Source organism: Salvelinus sp. IW2-2015, linkage group LG14 (genome assembly GCF_002910315.2).
Source record: "Salvelinus sp. IW2-2015 linkage group LG14, ASM291031v2, whole genome shotgun sequence".
In the NCBI taxonomy this organism is placed as follows: domain Eukaryota; kingdom Metazoa; phylum Chordata; class Actinopteri; order Salmoniformes; family Salmonidae; genus Salvelinus; species Salvelinus sp. IW2-2015.
In genome coordinates this window covers 31,136,510-31,150,016 of record NC_036854.1, presented here as the reverse complement: position 1 = coordinate 31,150,016, position 13,507 = coordinate 31,136,510, and the positions used below count along the sequence as shown (strand labels likewise).

The window sequence follows — 13,507 nt, the reverse complement described above, 5'->3', positions numbered from 1 at the left end:
AGCCTTGATAATAGCCAGCAGCCATAAGAGACTAAAATAACAAAATCAGCCTTCAGTTCAGGGTCTGTCTTTATCCTGGCCAATATAGCTAACTCACACGTAAGTTTATGTGTACGTGATTGTGTTGGTGTGTGTGTGTCTTACTGTATCTAAATCCTCCAACACGTCAGAATCTCCTTGGAGACGAGCCCAAAGCCACACACTCTAAGGTTAGGAAATAGGCGAGTGTAAGCGGATCCTAGATCTGTGCCTAGAGACAACATCTAAGTATTTGTTCATGGCGGTTGTGTTGTGGTGACTGATTGACAGATGGAGTAGATTTGCACAGAGACACAGGGCTGTGAATAAAAGATGGCTTGAAGGTAGAAAAGAGGAGGATGAAAAGAGAAGAGGGGCTATAGGAATTTAATCTCAGAGTATTCAATAGGAGCAGTGAAGCTTTAAAACATCAACTAAAGACATATGGGAACACTGGAACATCAAAGGGCATGTCTCCAAAGCCAGACTGTCCAATCACAGGCCAGGAAAAGCCTGGTGATCCAATAAAACGAGTTGGCGAAGGCCCGTCTTAATCTCATTAACGGACCTGAAATAGGCCTGTTTCAGAGCAGAATTGAATCTCCAGACAGTAAAGACAGATCGATGAGGTGCGTTTAAACGCCTGACGACAGGCTTCTTCCCACGTAACTAGAACCTGCTGGATTGTATAGGCGCCAGGGTAATGTTCAGGAGGGCGTAACATCCTAATTGTTGCAGATAGAACTGACATGGGTCCTTAATATACATGAGAGAAGCATATCTATTATTCACCATGCATTTCTACATTTCTATACAGAATGTCCTGTAACGTTGTACCCTACTGAATTCAACCCTTATCCTCTTAAAGGCAACAGAAATAAATGTGCATATGTGTGGGGAGGGGTGTAAAAATACATGTAAACAATACATTGGTACCGGGATGGTGTCAAATTGAACCAAAACATAATACTATTGGTCTGGTTTGCAAGGCTACACAACTTAACATAGTCATTGTCACCACCGAATATACAGCAGTCATCTGGGACACTAATGATAAAAGAGATTCCCCACAGATGCAGATTCCGTTTGGGCACTGCCCTCAATCCCGCCCACAAGCAGGGATGGGCACAAATGACATAATACAATGATAAAATACAGATACATTGATATTCATGGTATTTTGTATCAAAATAAACTACATACTTGTATTTTGATTAAATACATTACAAAATACATATATTTTGTATACAAAAATAAATTTGCAAGTAGCCAACCCGAACATCAACAACATTCTCAGTAACAACGTTTTACTTGCTATGACTGATATGTTGTTGATCTACCTTAGATGACCATGCCTGCTTAATGACCAAAATGTATATGTGAAAATTAACAAAATGAACTGCAAAACACACTGTGTATTGTTTCGGGGCAGAGCTCATTAGAATAATACTCTGCATGCTTTGCAATTGTTCATTTTTACATATACAGTTGAAGTCGGAAGTTTACATACACCTTAGCCAAATACATTTAAAAACTCAGTTTTTCACAATTCCTGACATTTAATCCTAGTAGAAATTCCCTGTCTTAGGTCAGTTTGGATCACCACTTTAAGAATGTCAAATGTCAGAATAATAGTAGAGAGAACTATTTATTTCAGCTTTTATTTCTTTCATCACATTCCCAGTGGGTCAGAAGTTTACATACACTCAATTAGTATTTGGTAGCATTGCCTTTAAATGGTTTAACTTGGGTCAAACGTTTCGGGTAGCCTTCCACAAGCTTCCCACAATAAGTTGGGGGAATTTTGGCCCATTCCTCCTGACAGAGCTGGTGTAACTGAGTCAGGTTTGTAGGCCTCCTTGCTCACGCAGACGCTTTTTCAGTTCTTCCCACAAATTTTCTATAGGATTGAGGTCAGGGTTTTGTGATGGCCACTCCAATACCTTGACTTTGTTGTGGCAAAATGGCTTAAGGACAACTTTGGAAGTATGCTTGGGGTCATTGTCCATTTGCAACCAAGCTTTAACATCCTGACTGATGTCTTGAGATGTTGCTTCAATATATCCACATAATTTTCCTCCCTCATGATGCCATCTATTTTGTGAAGTGCACCAGTCCCTCCTGCAGCAAAGCACCCCCGCAACATGATGCTGCCACCCCCGTGCTTCACGGTTGAGATGGTGTTCTTTGGCTTGCAAGCTTCCCCCTTTTTCTTCCAAACATAACGATGGTCATTATGCCCAAGCAGTTCTATTTTTGTTTCATCAGACCAGAGGACATTTCTCCAAAAAGTACGATCTTTGTCCCCATGTGCAGTTGCAAAATGTAGTCTGGCTTTTTTATGACGGTTTTGGAGCAGTGGCTTCTTCCTTGCTGAGCGGCCTTTCAGGTTATGTCGATATAGGACTCGTTTTACTGTGGATATAGATACTTTTGTACCTGTTTCCTCCAGCATCTTCACAAGGTCCGTTGCTGTTGTTCTGGGATTGATTTGCACTTTTCGCACCAAAGTACGTTCATCTCTAGGAGACAGAACGCATCTCCTTCCTGAGTGGTATGACGGCTGCGTGGCCATTGTGTTTATACTTGCGTACTATTGTTTGGACAGATGAACGTGGTACCTTCAGGCGTTTGGAAATTGCTCCCAAGGATGAACCAGACTTGAAGGTTTTTTTCTGAGGTCTTGGCTGATTTCTTTTGATTTTCCCATGATGCCAAGCAAAAAGGCACTGAGTTTGAAGGTACGCCTTGAAATAGATTCACAGGTACACCTCCAATTGACTCAAATTATGTCTATTAGCCTATCAGAAGCTTCTAAAGCCATGCCATCGTTTTCTGGGATTTTCCAAGCTGTTTAAAGGCACAGTCAACTTAGTGTATGTAAACTTCTGACCCACTGGAATTGTGATACAGTGAGCTATAGATTATTTCATTTGTCTGTAAACAATTGTTGGAAAAATTACTTGTGTCATGCACAAAGTAGATGTCCTAACTGACTTGCCAAAACTATAGTTTGTTAACAAAAAATGTGTGGAGTGGTTGTAAAACAAGTTTTAAGGACTCCAACCTAAGTGTATGTAAACTTCCGACTTCAACTGTACATTTAGTTAATTTAGCAGACGCTGTTATGACACCATAGTGTTATCAGACTTCTGATACCAATGGAGGGTGAAAGGGGGCCAAATATATAGAAAACGTATAGAAAAGTAATTTGTATTTGGAAAATACGAATGACAGTATTTTTTTTTAAATACATGGGAGTGTAGTTCGGCCAAGTGTAATTCAAATGACAAAATACTCAGAAGTAATTAAAATACTAATTTCAAATACATGCTGCCCATCTCTGCCCACAAGAGATGGGCACACACCAGAACATTCACTAACTGGTTGTGAATGTTATTGCTTTAGAGATTGGCACTGTTAACAAGCAGGGCAGGATCCCTGCTTACCAACACCTCCCAAATTAAGAGTAGGCCAATAAAAATGTATTGAATTAGTCAACTCTGGGCTTGGCATTTGAAAATGTAATGTGAGAAGGTTGTTTCATCTGATCAGGACAGCACATAGTAACCTGATCAGTGACCAGACCTGGACCACACTACAGAATGTCTTATTAGATTTAGAGACAATTCAAGGACAACTATTCTATTCATACATTGTTAATGTAGCCTACCATTAGTACCAGAGGAGCTTCTATTAACATCTACAAACTCACTGTAGTTACTTTATTTTCAGTGCCTGTTTTAAAATGCATGAGGTATTATTGATTAAGAACAGTAAATGGAAATGTTAAGCACTTTCCTCAGATGCACTGAACTTAAAGACAACCCTTTGATGCCGCCCTCCAACACATAATTAATGATCATTTACAACCCTCCTTTACTATTCCATAACTGGACCATTAACTCATATAGCCTATTACAAAACCTATTTCACACAAAAAAAACGGTGAAAATAAATCCCTAAAACTATTAACAAACTATTGTAGTCAATTATAATATCACAACTTGTCTGGAAAGGCAATTAAAGTCTGTATTCAGTAACTTGATGATAATGATGCTGTAGCCAGGTGAAATCTTACCTGACATGGTTGTCACAGAACTTGGTGTTCTGAGGTTGGTTTAGCAGAATCGTCCGTGCCGTAGCATCTATGGGATCTGCCTGCGAAGTAGTCCCGGACATCTCATCATCTGCCTTGCGGTAGCCGGCGGATGAACAAGAGGTTCCTGCACCGTTCGATTGATGGGAGAGAGGCGAGGCTAGGGTAAGTGTGTGTGGGAGACAGGGAGAGACATAAGAGACGTGGTTTACAGTTCAAAAGTGGAGGGCAGAAACAGGTAGGGCTATTGTATGCGGATGTAATCTGGCGGTCGATGTCAATGACGTACCCACCTCCCCATTCTAAACAGCCCCTCTTCTTTCAGTGCGCTGCCTCGCTCGGTGCTGGGCAATTCCAAAAGAGTGATGCTGAGACTCAGATTTTTTTTTACTTTAAAATGTCAAACTAAAAATAAMTATTACTAAGTTACTTTAACCAAGTCACAGAACTTTTAACAAAAACATTTACTTGAAGAACAGTGTAGTTTTATAACAAAATGCCTATTTCAACTGTTTGTGCCGTCTTCAAGTAAACTGTGTTTTGTAACATTTTCGCTGGAAATTGTTAATTTGTGCTTGTGCATTAGTTGTACGGTTTGCTTAACTTTGCCGTAATTGGATTTTGTTTGACATACATTTTAAAGTGAGTCTCAGCATCACTCTGTTACCATGGAATTGCCATGCTCTAGCTCCATCACCAATACACACACAAGCCGCTCGACGCCCACGGGTCCCCTTGTATAGAATGTGATGAGGGATGCACAATGGTCAAACAAACACCGTGAGTTTGACTCCTTTCATCCGCGCGGAAACATTGTGTATTTGTTTATCAAACAGCGGGACTTGTTACATCGCCCTATGTGCGCATAATGCAACAGCATTATCACCCAAGCGAAGAACCCGAACCGACGCTGCATAATTCGCTTCGCGTTTGCACTGCCTACGGAGTCCCCCCTCCTTTGTAGTTTTCTCGTATAAAATCAAGGCCAAGCTGCGATCAGCACGACTTGCACACCCACTGAGCGTCGGAGGAACATTTTCTGTCATCGGGCTGCGCTAAATAATGGAGGGGGGAGATAGAGACAATCAGGTTTGGACGTGATGGAATATTTTACCCAGCTGGCACAACAAGCCCCGGTGAGGACAGATGGAYCACGCCCGTCACTCGTCTCCTCTCCCTTGGCCTCGCTGTCCGGGAAGCTCCCGACTGCTTGTGAGAATAGCCCAAGCAAGGACACAGACCTTCGCCGCCTCCGTTTCATCAGCGCTTCTCTGGCGGTCTAGAGAAGGCTTTGAACAATTGTCTCTCTGCAAGGTGCATTAGATGATGCTTCGACACCAGACAACGGCCCCAATCTCTCGTGGAGCCTTGACTACGGTGTTCCCATCCGAGGGCGGGCTGAGGGCTCGTATTTAAAGGGACAGTAGCCCACGAGACTGGTATTGTGTCTGTGGTCTGACATTGCAGGCTCGGTTTACCAGTTTAAATTACACTTGAAAGGGGACGAGTCATTCATCATGAGATCACTATCCTCAGTTTCCCAGACCGTTTTCTGGGGGCTTATGAGGTTCAGTCTACATTCACTATTCAGGGCAGGCTATATGAAGTCAGGAACAAGCTGCAATATTGGCCCTACTGCAGCTCAATTTCTAACTAACTTCAGGTGCTACTCCAAACCTCACCAGCAATACAATTGGCAATCAATTCTTACAAGAATGGGCCCTGTCTGGATCGCTGTCTGGGTCTGGAAATAAAAACAGCCATTAGTCCATCAATAATTCAGACAAATAATAAGAGCCGGTTTCCACTATATTGAATGTTAGAATAGGGAATAGGGTGATCATTTCCCCAGAGAGGCCAATCAATGGGTCACAGCCAACATAGAGAGAGCCCCAGCCCAAGTTCTATAACTGTATATTTCAACCTAATAACATTACTAAGTTATTTCTGTATAGCCTGTGAAGTAAACGTCTGCTACCCGACCCCAGCTCGATGGGCCCAGATATTATACATTGAGTTAAGGCAGGGTAACTAGGGTACGGGCAGGGCTCAGGTATCACTAAATTGATCACTGACATTTTGAAGCTAAGTCATTTGCTCGTGCTCTGATGCGCAGTACAGTCATATCTGACTAAGATCATAACGTGGTGTCAGAAGTGCTTCAACCTCATCAAATATAAAACAGGAGAGATTATTTCACAGAAAATAATAATGTTCCTTGAGATTTGTTTGAGTTTAGAGTGACGAAAAGTATAGCTAAGTTCTCTCTCATGTCTCTTCATTGAGCAGAGCAGCCCAAACGGAGCCGTTGCTATGGATACTCACAGACTCAGAGCTACAATGAGCAGAGCGCAGGGACAGAGAGGAGCAGCTAATGGATTTACTATCGAAGGAAGTTCTAATTCTTCTAATTTCAGGTTTCTGGCAGGGCCTTAAATTTGTCAGAAGCAGTGGTCCCTGGGTAGGGTAGGGCCTGAACGTTGCAGCATGGGTAGTGCTGGAGCTTAAAATTCATGCCCGTGCAGGGCTCTACTGTGAAGTGACTTGGATGAAATGACCCAGTCAAAAGCCCAGGTCATTAGAGCCCCTGATAGCATCAATATTCAGGCACCTCCTGTTTTCCACTCGAATGGGGACAGTGACACATGTTTAGGAGGGGAGATCACCGCAAGGTCTTGCCAGGCATATCAGGTAAGCATCTGGCATGAAGGAAGGAACATAAGAACTACATACAGGTGCCACAGTGTGTACGGGTGTAATGGACATCACGCTGCTTGCTTAGCGAGAACCGCTTCCTCCTGATACGGCTCACAGCGAGGCTCAAACTCAGGACCTCTGCCTTGCTAGCACACGTGATCGCCTTCTCAAAGTCTTACCAGTCAGCGCCTCTGAAAAGCTAGCTATTCGGCAGGGCAAGTGGGGACACATGGCTGAGGAGTGAGATTCACACATCCCCTAGGATAAGTTGAATCAGGTGTTTTAGAGCTGGTCTGGAACCAAACCCTGCACACACCCTGACTCCAATGTGATAACAATACAGCAAAACAGATGAACGGGATTTCAATTTACTCTTGCAGGTGGCCAAAAATAACTATCTGAAAGCCACACCCCTAATAAGCAGCACGCCCAGTCTTCTGATCTGGCCCGCTGGGTCATATCCCTATAACCCAGCATCAACAACCCAACCCTGCTATTTCTAACCTTTTACTGCAATGGGCAAATCAGGGTCACAGTGTTTCTTGATAGTCTTAAACAGATCTACTTTGAAACAAAAGTATACACCTCACACACATGGTTATGGGCTTAAAAAAAGAAGACACCTGTACCATGTCAGATATAGTTGAAATGTATTACATTTTGAGTTTGCATCCCAATATTACACTTACACACATCACAAAAGACTGAAATATAACAAAACTGTTAATTGCCATTAATTATGAAATTATGAAAATTATTCATAACATTCCACCCATGAGGCCACTAGGTCATTTGACTGCAGGAAAGGTCTACAGAAAACAAGCCAACTAAGTGACCCAATGCCTGCAACCCAGCAGTTGGGTCATCCTAACAACCCAGCATTTTTGTGTGTTTGTTTAGTGTTTTTTTGTGTTTCCTCCATTTCCCCACTCTACCTCTCTCCGTCCTTACGGTATACCTCCACTCATCCATATCTCTTCCCACTCTACCTACCCTTTCTCTTCCTACTCTACCTACCTCTCTCTTCCTACTCTCACTCTCTCTCTCCTCTTTACTCTACACTTTATTCCTAGCAGATCAATATTGACAATCTCAGCAGCCTGCTACAGCTCTGATATGTCCATGAGCAGATCAATGCTCTGTGTTCCTCCTCCCTGATGGATCAGAACCAGAAGCACCGTCACCATCATAACTCATTACTGAAGAGTTGACGGACTCAAAGAATACTCAAACAGAACTTGTTGAGGACGGCAAGACTTTATTTAGCAGCTCTTCATCAGTACAGCATACTTCAGCATATGGAGACGTTCTCAAAAATCAACAAGCTATCACACCCTTCTATAAACTTTAAAACGGGAGGCCCTAAAGCTTCTCCCTCGAATGTCATACCAGACTGATTCTTCATTGGTTAATACAGAATGGTGGGTAGCCTGTGTGCAAATATTTTGAGTGTCGGGTGCAATGTAGTTTGTACGTGTTCAGCAAAATATGAATGACCTTGTAAAAGGCCGGTAAAACTACTCTCATCTTGATATACCACACATGCAATCAAAAATAAATATACCTGGTAGAGTCCTGTTTTATCACCCCCCTCTCAAAACGCATCAATAGCTCAATCCGACAGAGCTTGGCCCATCTTTACTGTACTAGCTCAGTCCCGTAGTTTGGCTCTGGGTTGACCCCTCAACCCTTAAGGTCACTACCTTGCCCGTGTTACCTTTTACCTGACCCGTGTTACCTGGTCCCGTGCCAGCTTTTCATGGCTATAAAGCAAGGCGCTATTCTGAATAATGGATAGAGGGAGGCTGCATAATTCATCCTCTCTCTTTCCTGTATGACTGGTGCCTTATTTCAGCAGACACCGTGCCTCTGTGGCGCAGCCATGCCACCACTCAGAAAACAACTCAGATGTCAGACACTATCACTGCAGCTCCCTCAGCGCTTATTATACACCAGCATTTAGCCTGACCGTCAGCTTTGTGTTTTAAACAGTATTAAACATCGCTATTGTAATGTCCACCGATTTAATGTGACAGTCAGATAGAGACACTCAGTCAAAGCCACAAACCAAAAGAGGAAAAAGAATCCGTACAACAGAGTGAACTGTTGTACAGTCAAAGGCATACAAAGTCAGTCATATGACTTAAAACATAGTCCATGCAAACTACAAACTCGACAGCTCAGTTGAAGATCCCACCCTCTGAAGGATTCTTGGTGAATCGGAGGTTCCCCCAGTTCACCCCACTTCCTCCCCTACCCCCTCCATTGTGAGGTCAGGATAGCGTTACCTACGGAGGAGCGTCGTCTGACCGCCTGACCTCTATGAGGTGCCATGGCTGTTCCTGTCCCCAAGGTGACCTCTAGTCAAGTCGTCTACTTCCTGGTTAAGGTTGACCTGCAGGTCTGCTGGTTGCTAGGACAGCCAGTGTGTCCAATTACTACGGCGACGGAGTGAATGGTGAGAAGGTGGAGCGCCTCTTTCCTGCAGTACAGACTGGGGTAGTAATCCTCTCTCTGTCTGCTTTGCAACTTCCCCTACCTGCTAATCCATACACTGATAATCCAACAGGTGAGACCAGAGACTGTACACGCGCAATATACATGTATACTTAATCCCATATACTATACTGTACTGTTCACTCACTCACACACACACACACACACACACACACACAATTACAGCAGTGACACATTTTGTATTTAGACATGCAACGTCCCCCAACATGCAGTTAACTACTCCCTTGCTCACCCTCTCACTCACTCTTCCCCAATCTAACTCAACAGTCAACACCCAGACTGCACCCAAACACATGCATGCATCTATGTGCATGCTTAAAGGATGCCATGTGCATATGCATGGGACATGGGTACGTGTGCTTTATTTACATGTATGCAAGCATACCATGTGGTTCTGGGTGTCTGTATGTATAGTAAATGCGTGTGTTTGTCAATGTGTACTAGATCATGTGAAGTGAATACATGGTGATCAATACAGTATGGGTTCGTGGTAATGACTGGAGCGGAGTCAGTGGAATGGTATCAAATACATCAAACACATGGTTTCCAGGTATTTGATGCCATTCCATTCGCTCCACTCTGGACATTATTTATGAGCTGTTCTCCCCTCAGCAGCCTCCACTGGTGTGAATGCTAATCAAGTGTATTTACTACAAGCACATGCAGTGACTGTGCAGACAGGCAGACCAGCCGAGTCCGGCAGTCACCAGCCCTGGTCCTAGAGAGTAGTGTTCCTCTGGTATCAGGGTTAGTGATTACCACTGTGCTCTGGTCCAGGGTTGGGGTCAATTCTCAATTGAAATTCACTCATTAAATAGAATTGTCCCCGACCGCTGCTCTAGTCATTATAGGCTACTATTCCAGTGCATGCACTAGTGAACTCCAAGATGTGGGGAGCGCCAGCCAGGCCAGCCTGTGTAAGACAAGACTCCAACTCACTTTTTTCAAACCTGTTAGCGAGTCGGGAGCGCATGGCGGCCACGCCGACGCCCAGCTCTGGGTCCAGGTGGTCAGGAGACTTCTCCTGCCTAATGAGAGTCAACACTAACTGCTCTGGGGGAGAGAGATCGGGCCACCAGCCGCGGGACGGGAGAGACAGAGATCAGGGAGCAGGCCACCAGCCGCGGGACGGGAGAGAACAACACACAAGACAGAGGGTCAGTCAGTAACGCCACTATGGGCCGGGGCCGGGCGCACACAACAACACACACACACACACACACACACACACACACACACACACACACACACACACACACACACACACACACACACGTGAGTAAGTCAATGATGTGTGTATGTGAGTGGTGAGTTCAGGTGTGAGTCTGAAAGAGGCAATTGAAATTGAGTTTGTGTGTGTGTGCATGTATGAAAGTACGCGTACAAAGTATGTCAATGCTGTTGGAAAATGGTTGACATTGTCTTGAGTCCTATGACGGTTGTACAACACTGCTCCTTTGTGGTCAACTGGTCTCATTGCCTTCTGAAGTTTTTCTGCAGCTCACAATACTCACCGTACCAGCCACACGTCGGTCCATAGAGACCATTTATTCCCCAAATGGTATCCTTAACAACCTAAAAAAAATAAAGGAGAGCCGCACACTCTAGGAGCTCAGATGCAAAAATATTTATGTCCAACGTTTCGACAGACAAGCTGTCTTCGTCTGAGCTCCTAGAGTGTGCGGCTATCCTTTATTTTTTTTAAGTGTTCCACTCCGCTAGCCAGCACCTCACCTAAATAGGTGTGCGTTTCTTTCGCCTCTAGATTATCCTTAACAACCTAGCAGCCATGACAACCAGGAATTATTTGTCTCCAACAGACCCGCCTCAGACACACAGACAATAAACCTGATTTATCTCATTATATCCTTATACCTGGTAAACAAAACCACACTTATTTGGGGACTGTACACACACACACAGAATAGTAATGTCACCCAAGAACTGTCAACATTTCCCTTACATGTCACTGTTTGGTTTGCAATTGAAGCATTCAGTTAACAGAATAGAGAACCTGTAAACACTGTAGTACTGAGATCAGAGAGAGTCATCCAGCTATACACCTCTACAATACCTGACAGCACTTCACCTGCAGAATACACACGTGGTCAGAATACACACATGAATATACACTTGGTCAGAATACACACTTGGTCAGAATACACACTTGGTCAGAATACACACTTGGTCAGAATACATACCTGGATTTCATACTTGGATTAGCATATGCCCATCTATAGTAAAGATTTGGCGTTGAATGCATGAGCAGGTAATAGTGTGGACTCTCTGCACATGTAGGATAGGTCACTCTCTCCTGTCAGAACACACCTTATCTATGTGTCACATGTAGGATAGGTCACTCTCTCCTGTCAGAACACACCTTATCCATATGCTGTCAACATGGTAGCGGATAGGTCATCTCTCCGTGCTACAGAACACACCGTATCTATGTGTCCACATGTAGGATAGGTCACTCTCTCCTGTCAGAACACACCTTATCTATGTGTCCACATGTAGGATAGGTCACTCTCTCCTGTCAGAACATATCTCTATGCCATTATCATGTTGTCAATGTAGGATAGGTCACTCTCCTGTCAGAACACACCTTATCTATGGTGTCACATGTAGGATTAGGTCCTCCAACTCTCTCCTGTCAGAAACACACCTTATCTATGTGTCACCATGTAGGATAGGTCACTCTCTCCTGTCAGAACACACCTATCTATGTGTCACATGTAGGATAGGTCACTCTCTTGTCAGCACAACACAGTAAGTATCCTATGTGTCACAACTCTTGTACGGATAGGTCAACTCTCCTGTCAGAACACACCTTATCTATGTGTACATGTAGGATAGCGTCACTCTCTCCTGTCAGAACACACCTTATCTATGTGTCACATGTAGGATAGGTCACTCTTCCTGTCAGAACACCACTTCTATGTGTCACATGTAGGATAGGTCACTCTCCCTGTCAGAACACACCTTATCTATGTGTCACATGTAGGATAGGTCACTCTCTCCTGTCAGAAACACCTTATCTATGTGTCACATGTAGGATAGGTCACTCTCTCCTGTCAGAACACACCTTATCTATGTGTCACATGTAGGATAGGTCACTCTCCTGTCAGAACACACCATCTATGTGTCACATGTAGGATAGGTCACTCTCTCTGTCAGAACACACCTTATCTATGTGTCACATGTAGGATAGGTCACTCTCTCCTGTCAGAACACACCTTATCTATGTGTCACATGTAGGATAGGTCACTCTTTCCTGTCAGAACACACCTTATCTATGTGTCACATGTAGATAGGTCACTCTCTCCTGTCAGAACACACCTTATCTATGTGTCACATGTAGGATAGGTCACTCTCTCCTGTCAGAACACACCTTATCTATGTGTCACATGTAGGATAGGTCACTCTTTCCTGTCAGAACACACCTTATCTATGTGTCACATGTAGGATAGGTCACTCTTCCTGTCAGAACACACCTTATCTATGTGTCACATGTAGGATAGGTCACTCTTTCCTGTCAGAACACACCTTATCTATGTGTCACATGTAGGATAGGTCACTCTTTCCTGTCAGAACACATCTTTACCTTATCCTATGTGTCCTTTGAGACTTTGTATCTTTGGAACTTCATGCACACACTTGAGATTCTCTTTCTTCATCCCTTTCCCTCACATCCTGTGTGTGTGTGTGTGTGTGTGTGTGTGTGTGTGTGTGTGTGTGTGTGTGTGTGTGTGTGTGTGTGTGTGTGTGTGTGTGTGTGTGTGTGTGTTGTGTGTGTGTGTGTGGTGTGTGTGTGTGTGTGTGTGTGCAAACCAGGAACGGAGTAAATGGACCGGTATAAAACATGTAGAAACCATGTGTTTGATGTACACTACATGCAAGCTACGTGCTTGCCGAACATCTCATTCCAAAATCATGGGCATTAACATTGCCTTGGTCTCCCCTTTGCTGCTATAACAGCCTACACTCTCCTGAGAAGGCTTCCCACTAGATGTTGGAACATTGCTGCAGGGACTTGTTTCCATTCAGCCAAAAGCGCATTAGTGAGGTCGGGCACTGATGTTCGCCGATTTAAGCCTGGCTCTCAGTCGGCGTTCCAATTCATCCCAAAGGTCTTCAATGGGATTGAGGTCAGGGCTTTATGCAGGCCAGTCAAGT

General features: G+C 43.9%; 1 protein-coding gene across 1 annotated transcript in view; it reads right to left on the bottom strand.

Moving 5' to 3' along the window:
• The window catches only part of atp8a2 (ATPase phospholipid transporting 8A2), a 67,993-nt gene that overhangs the window by 51,443 nt on the left and 3,043 nt on the right, over positions 1-13,507 (bottom strand). The window contains 2 exon segments of the mRNA XM_070446630.1: positions 4,100-4,277; positions 10,271-10,384. Coding sequence (XP_070302731.1) covers positions 4,100-4,277; positions 10,271-10,384 — 292 coding nt within the window.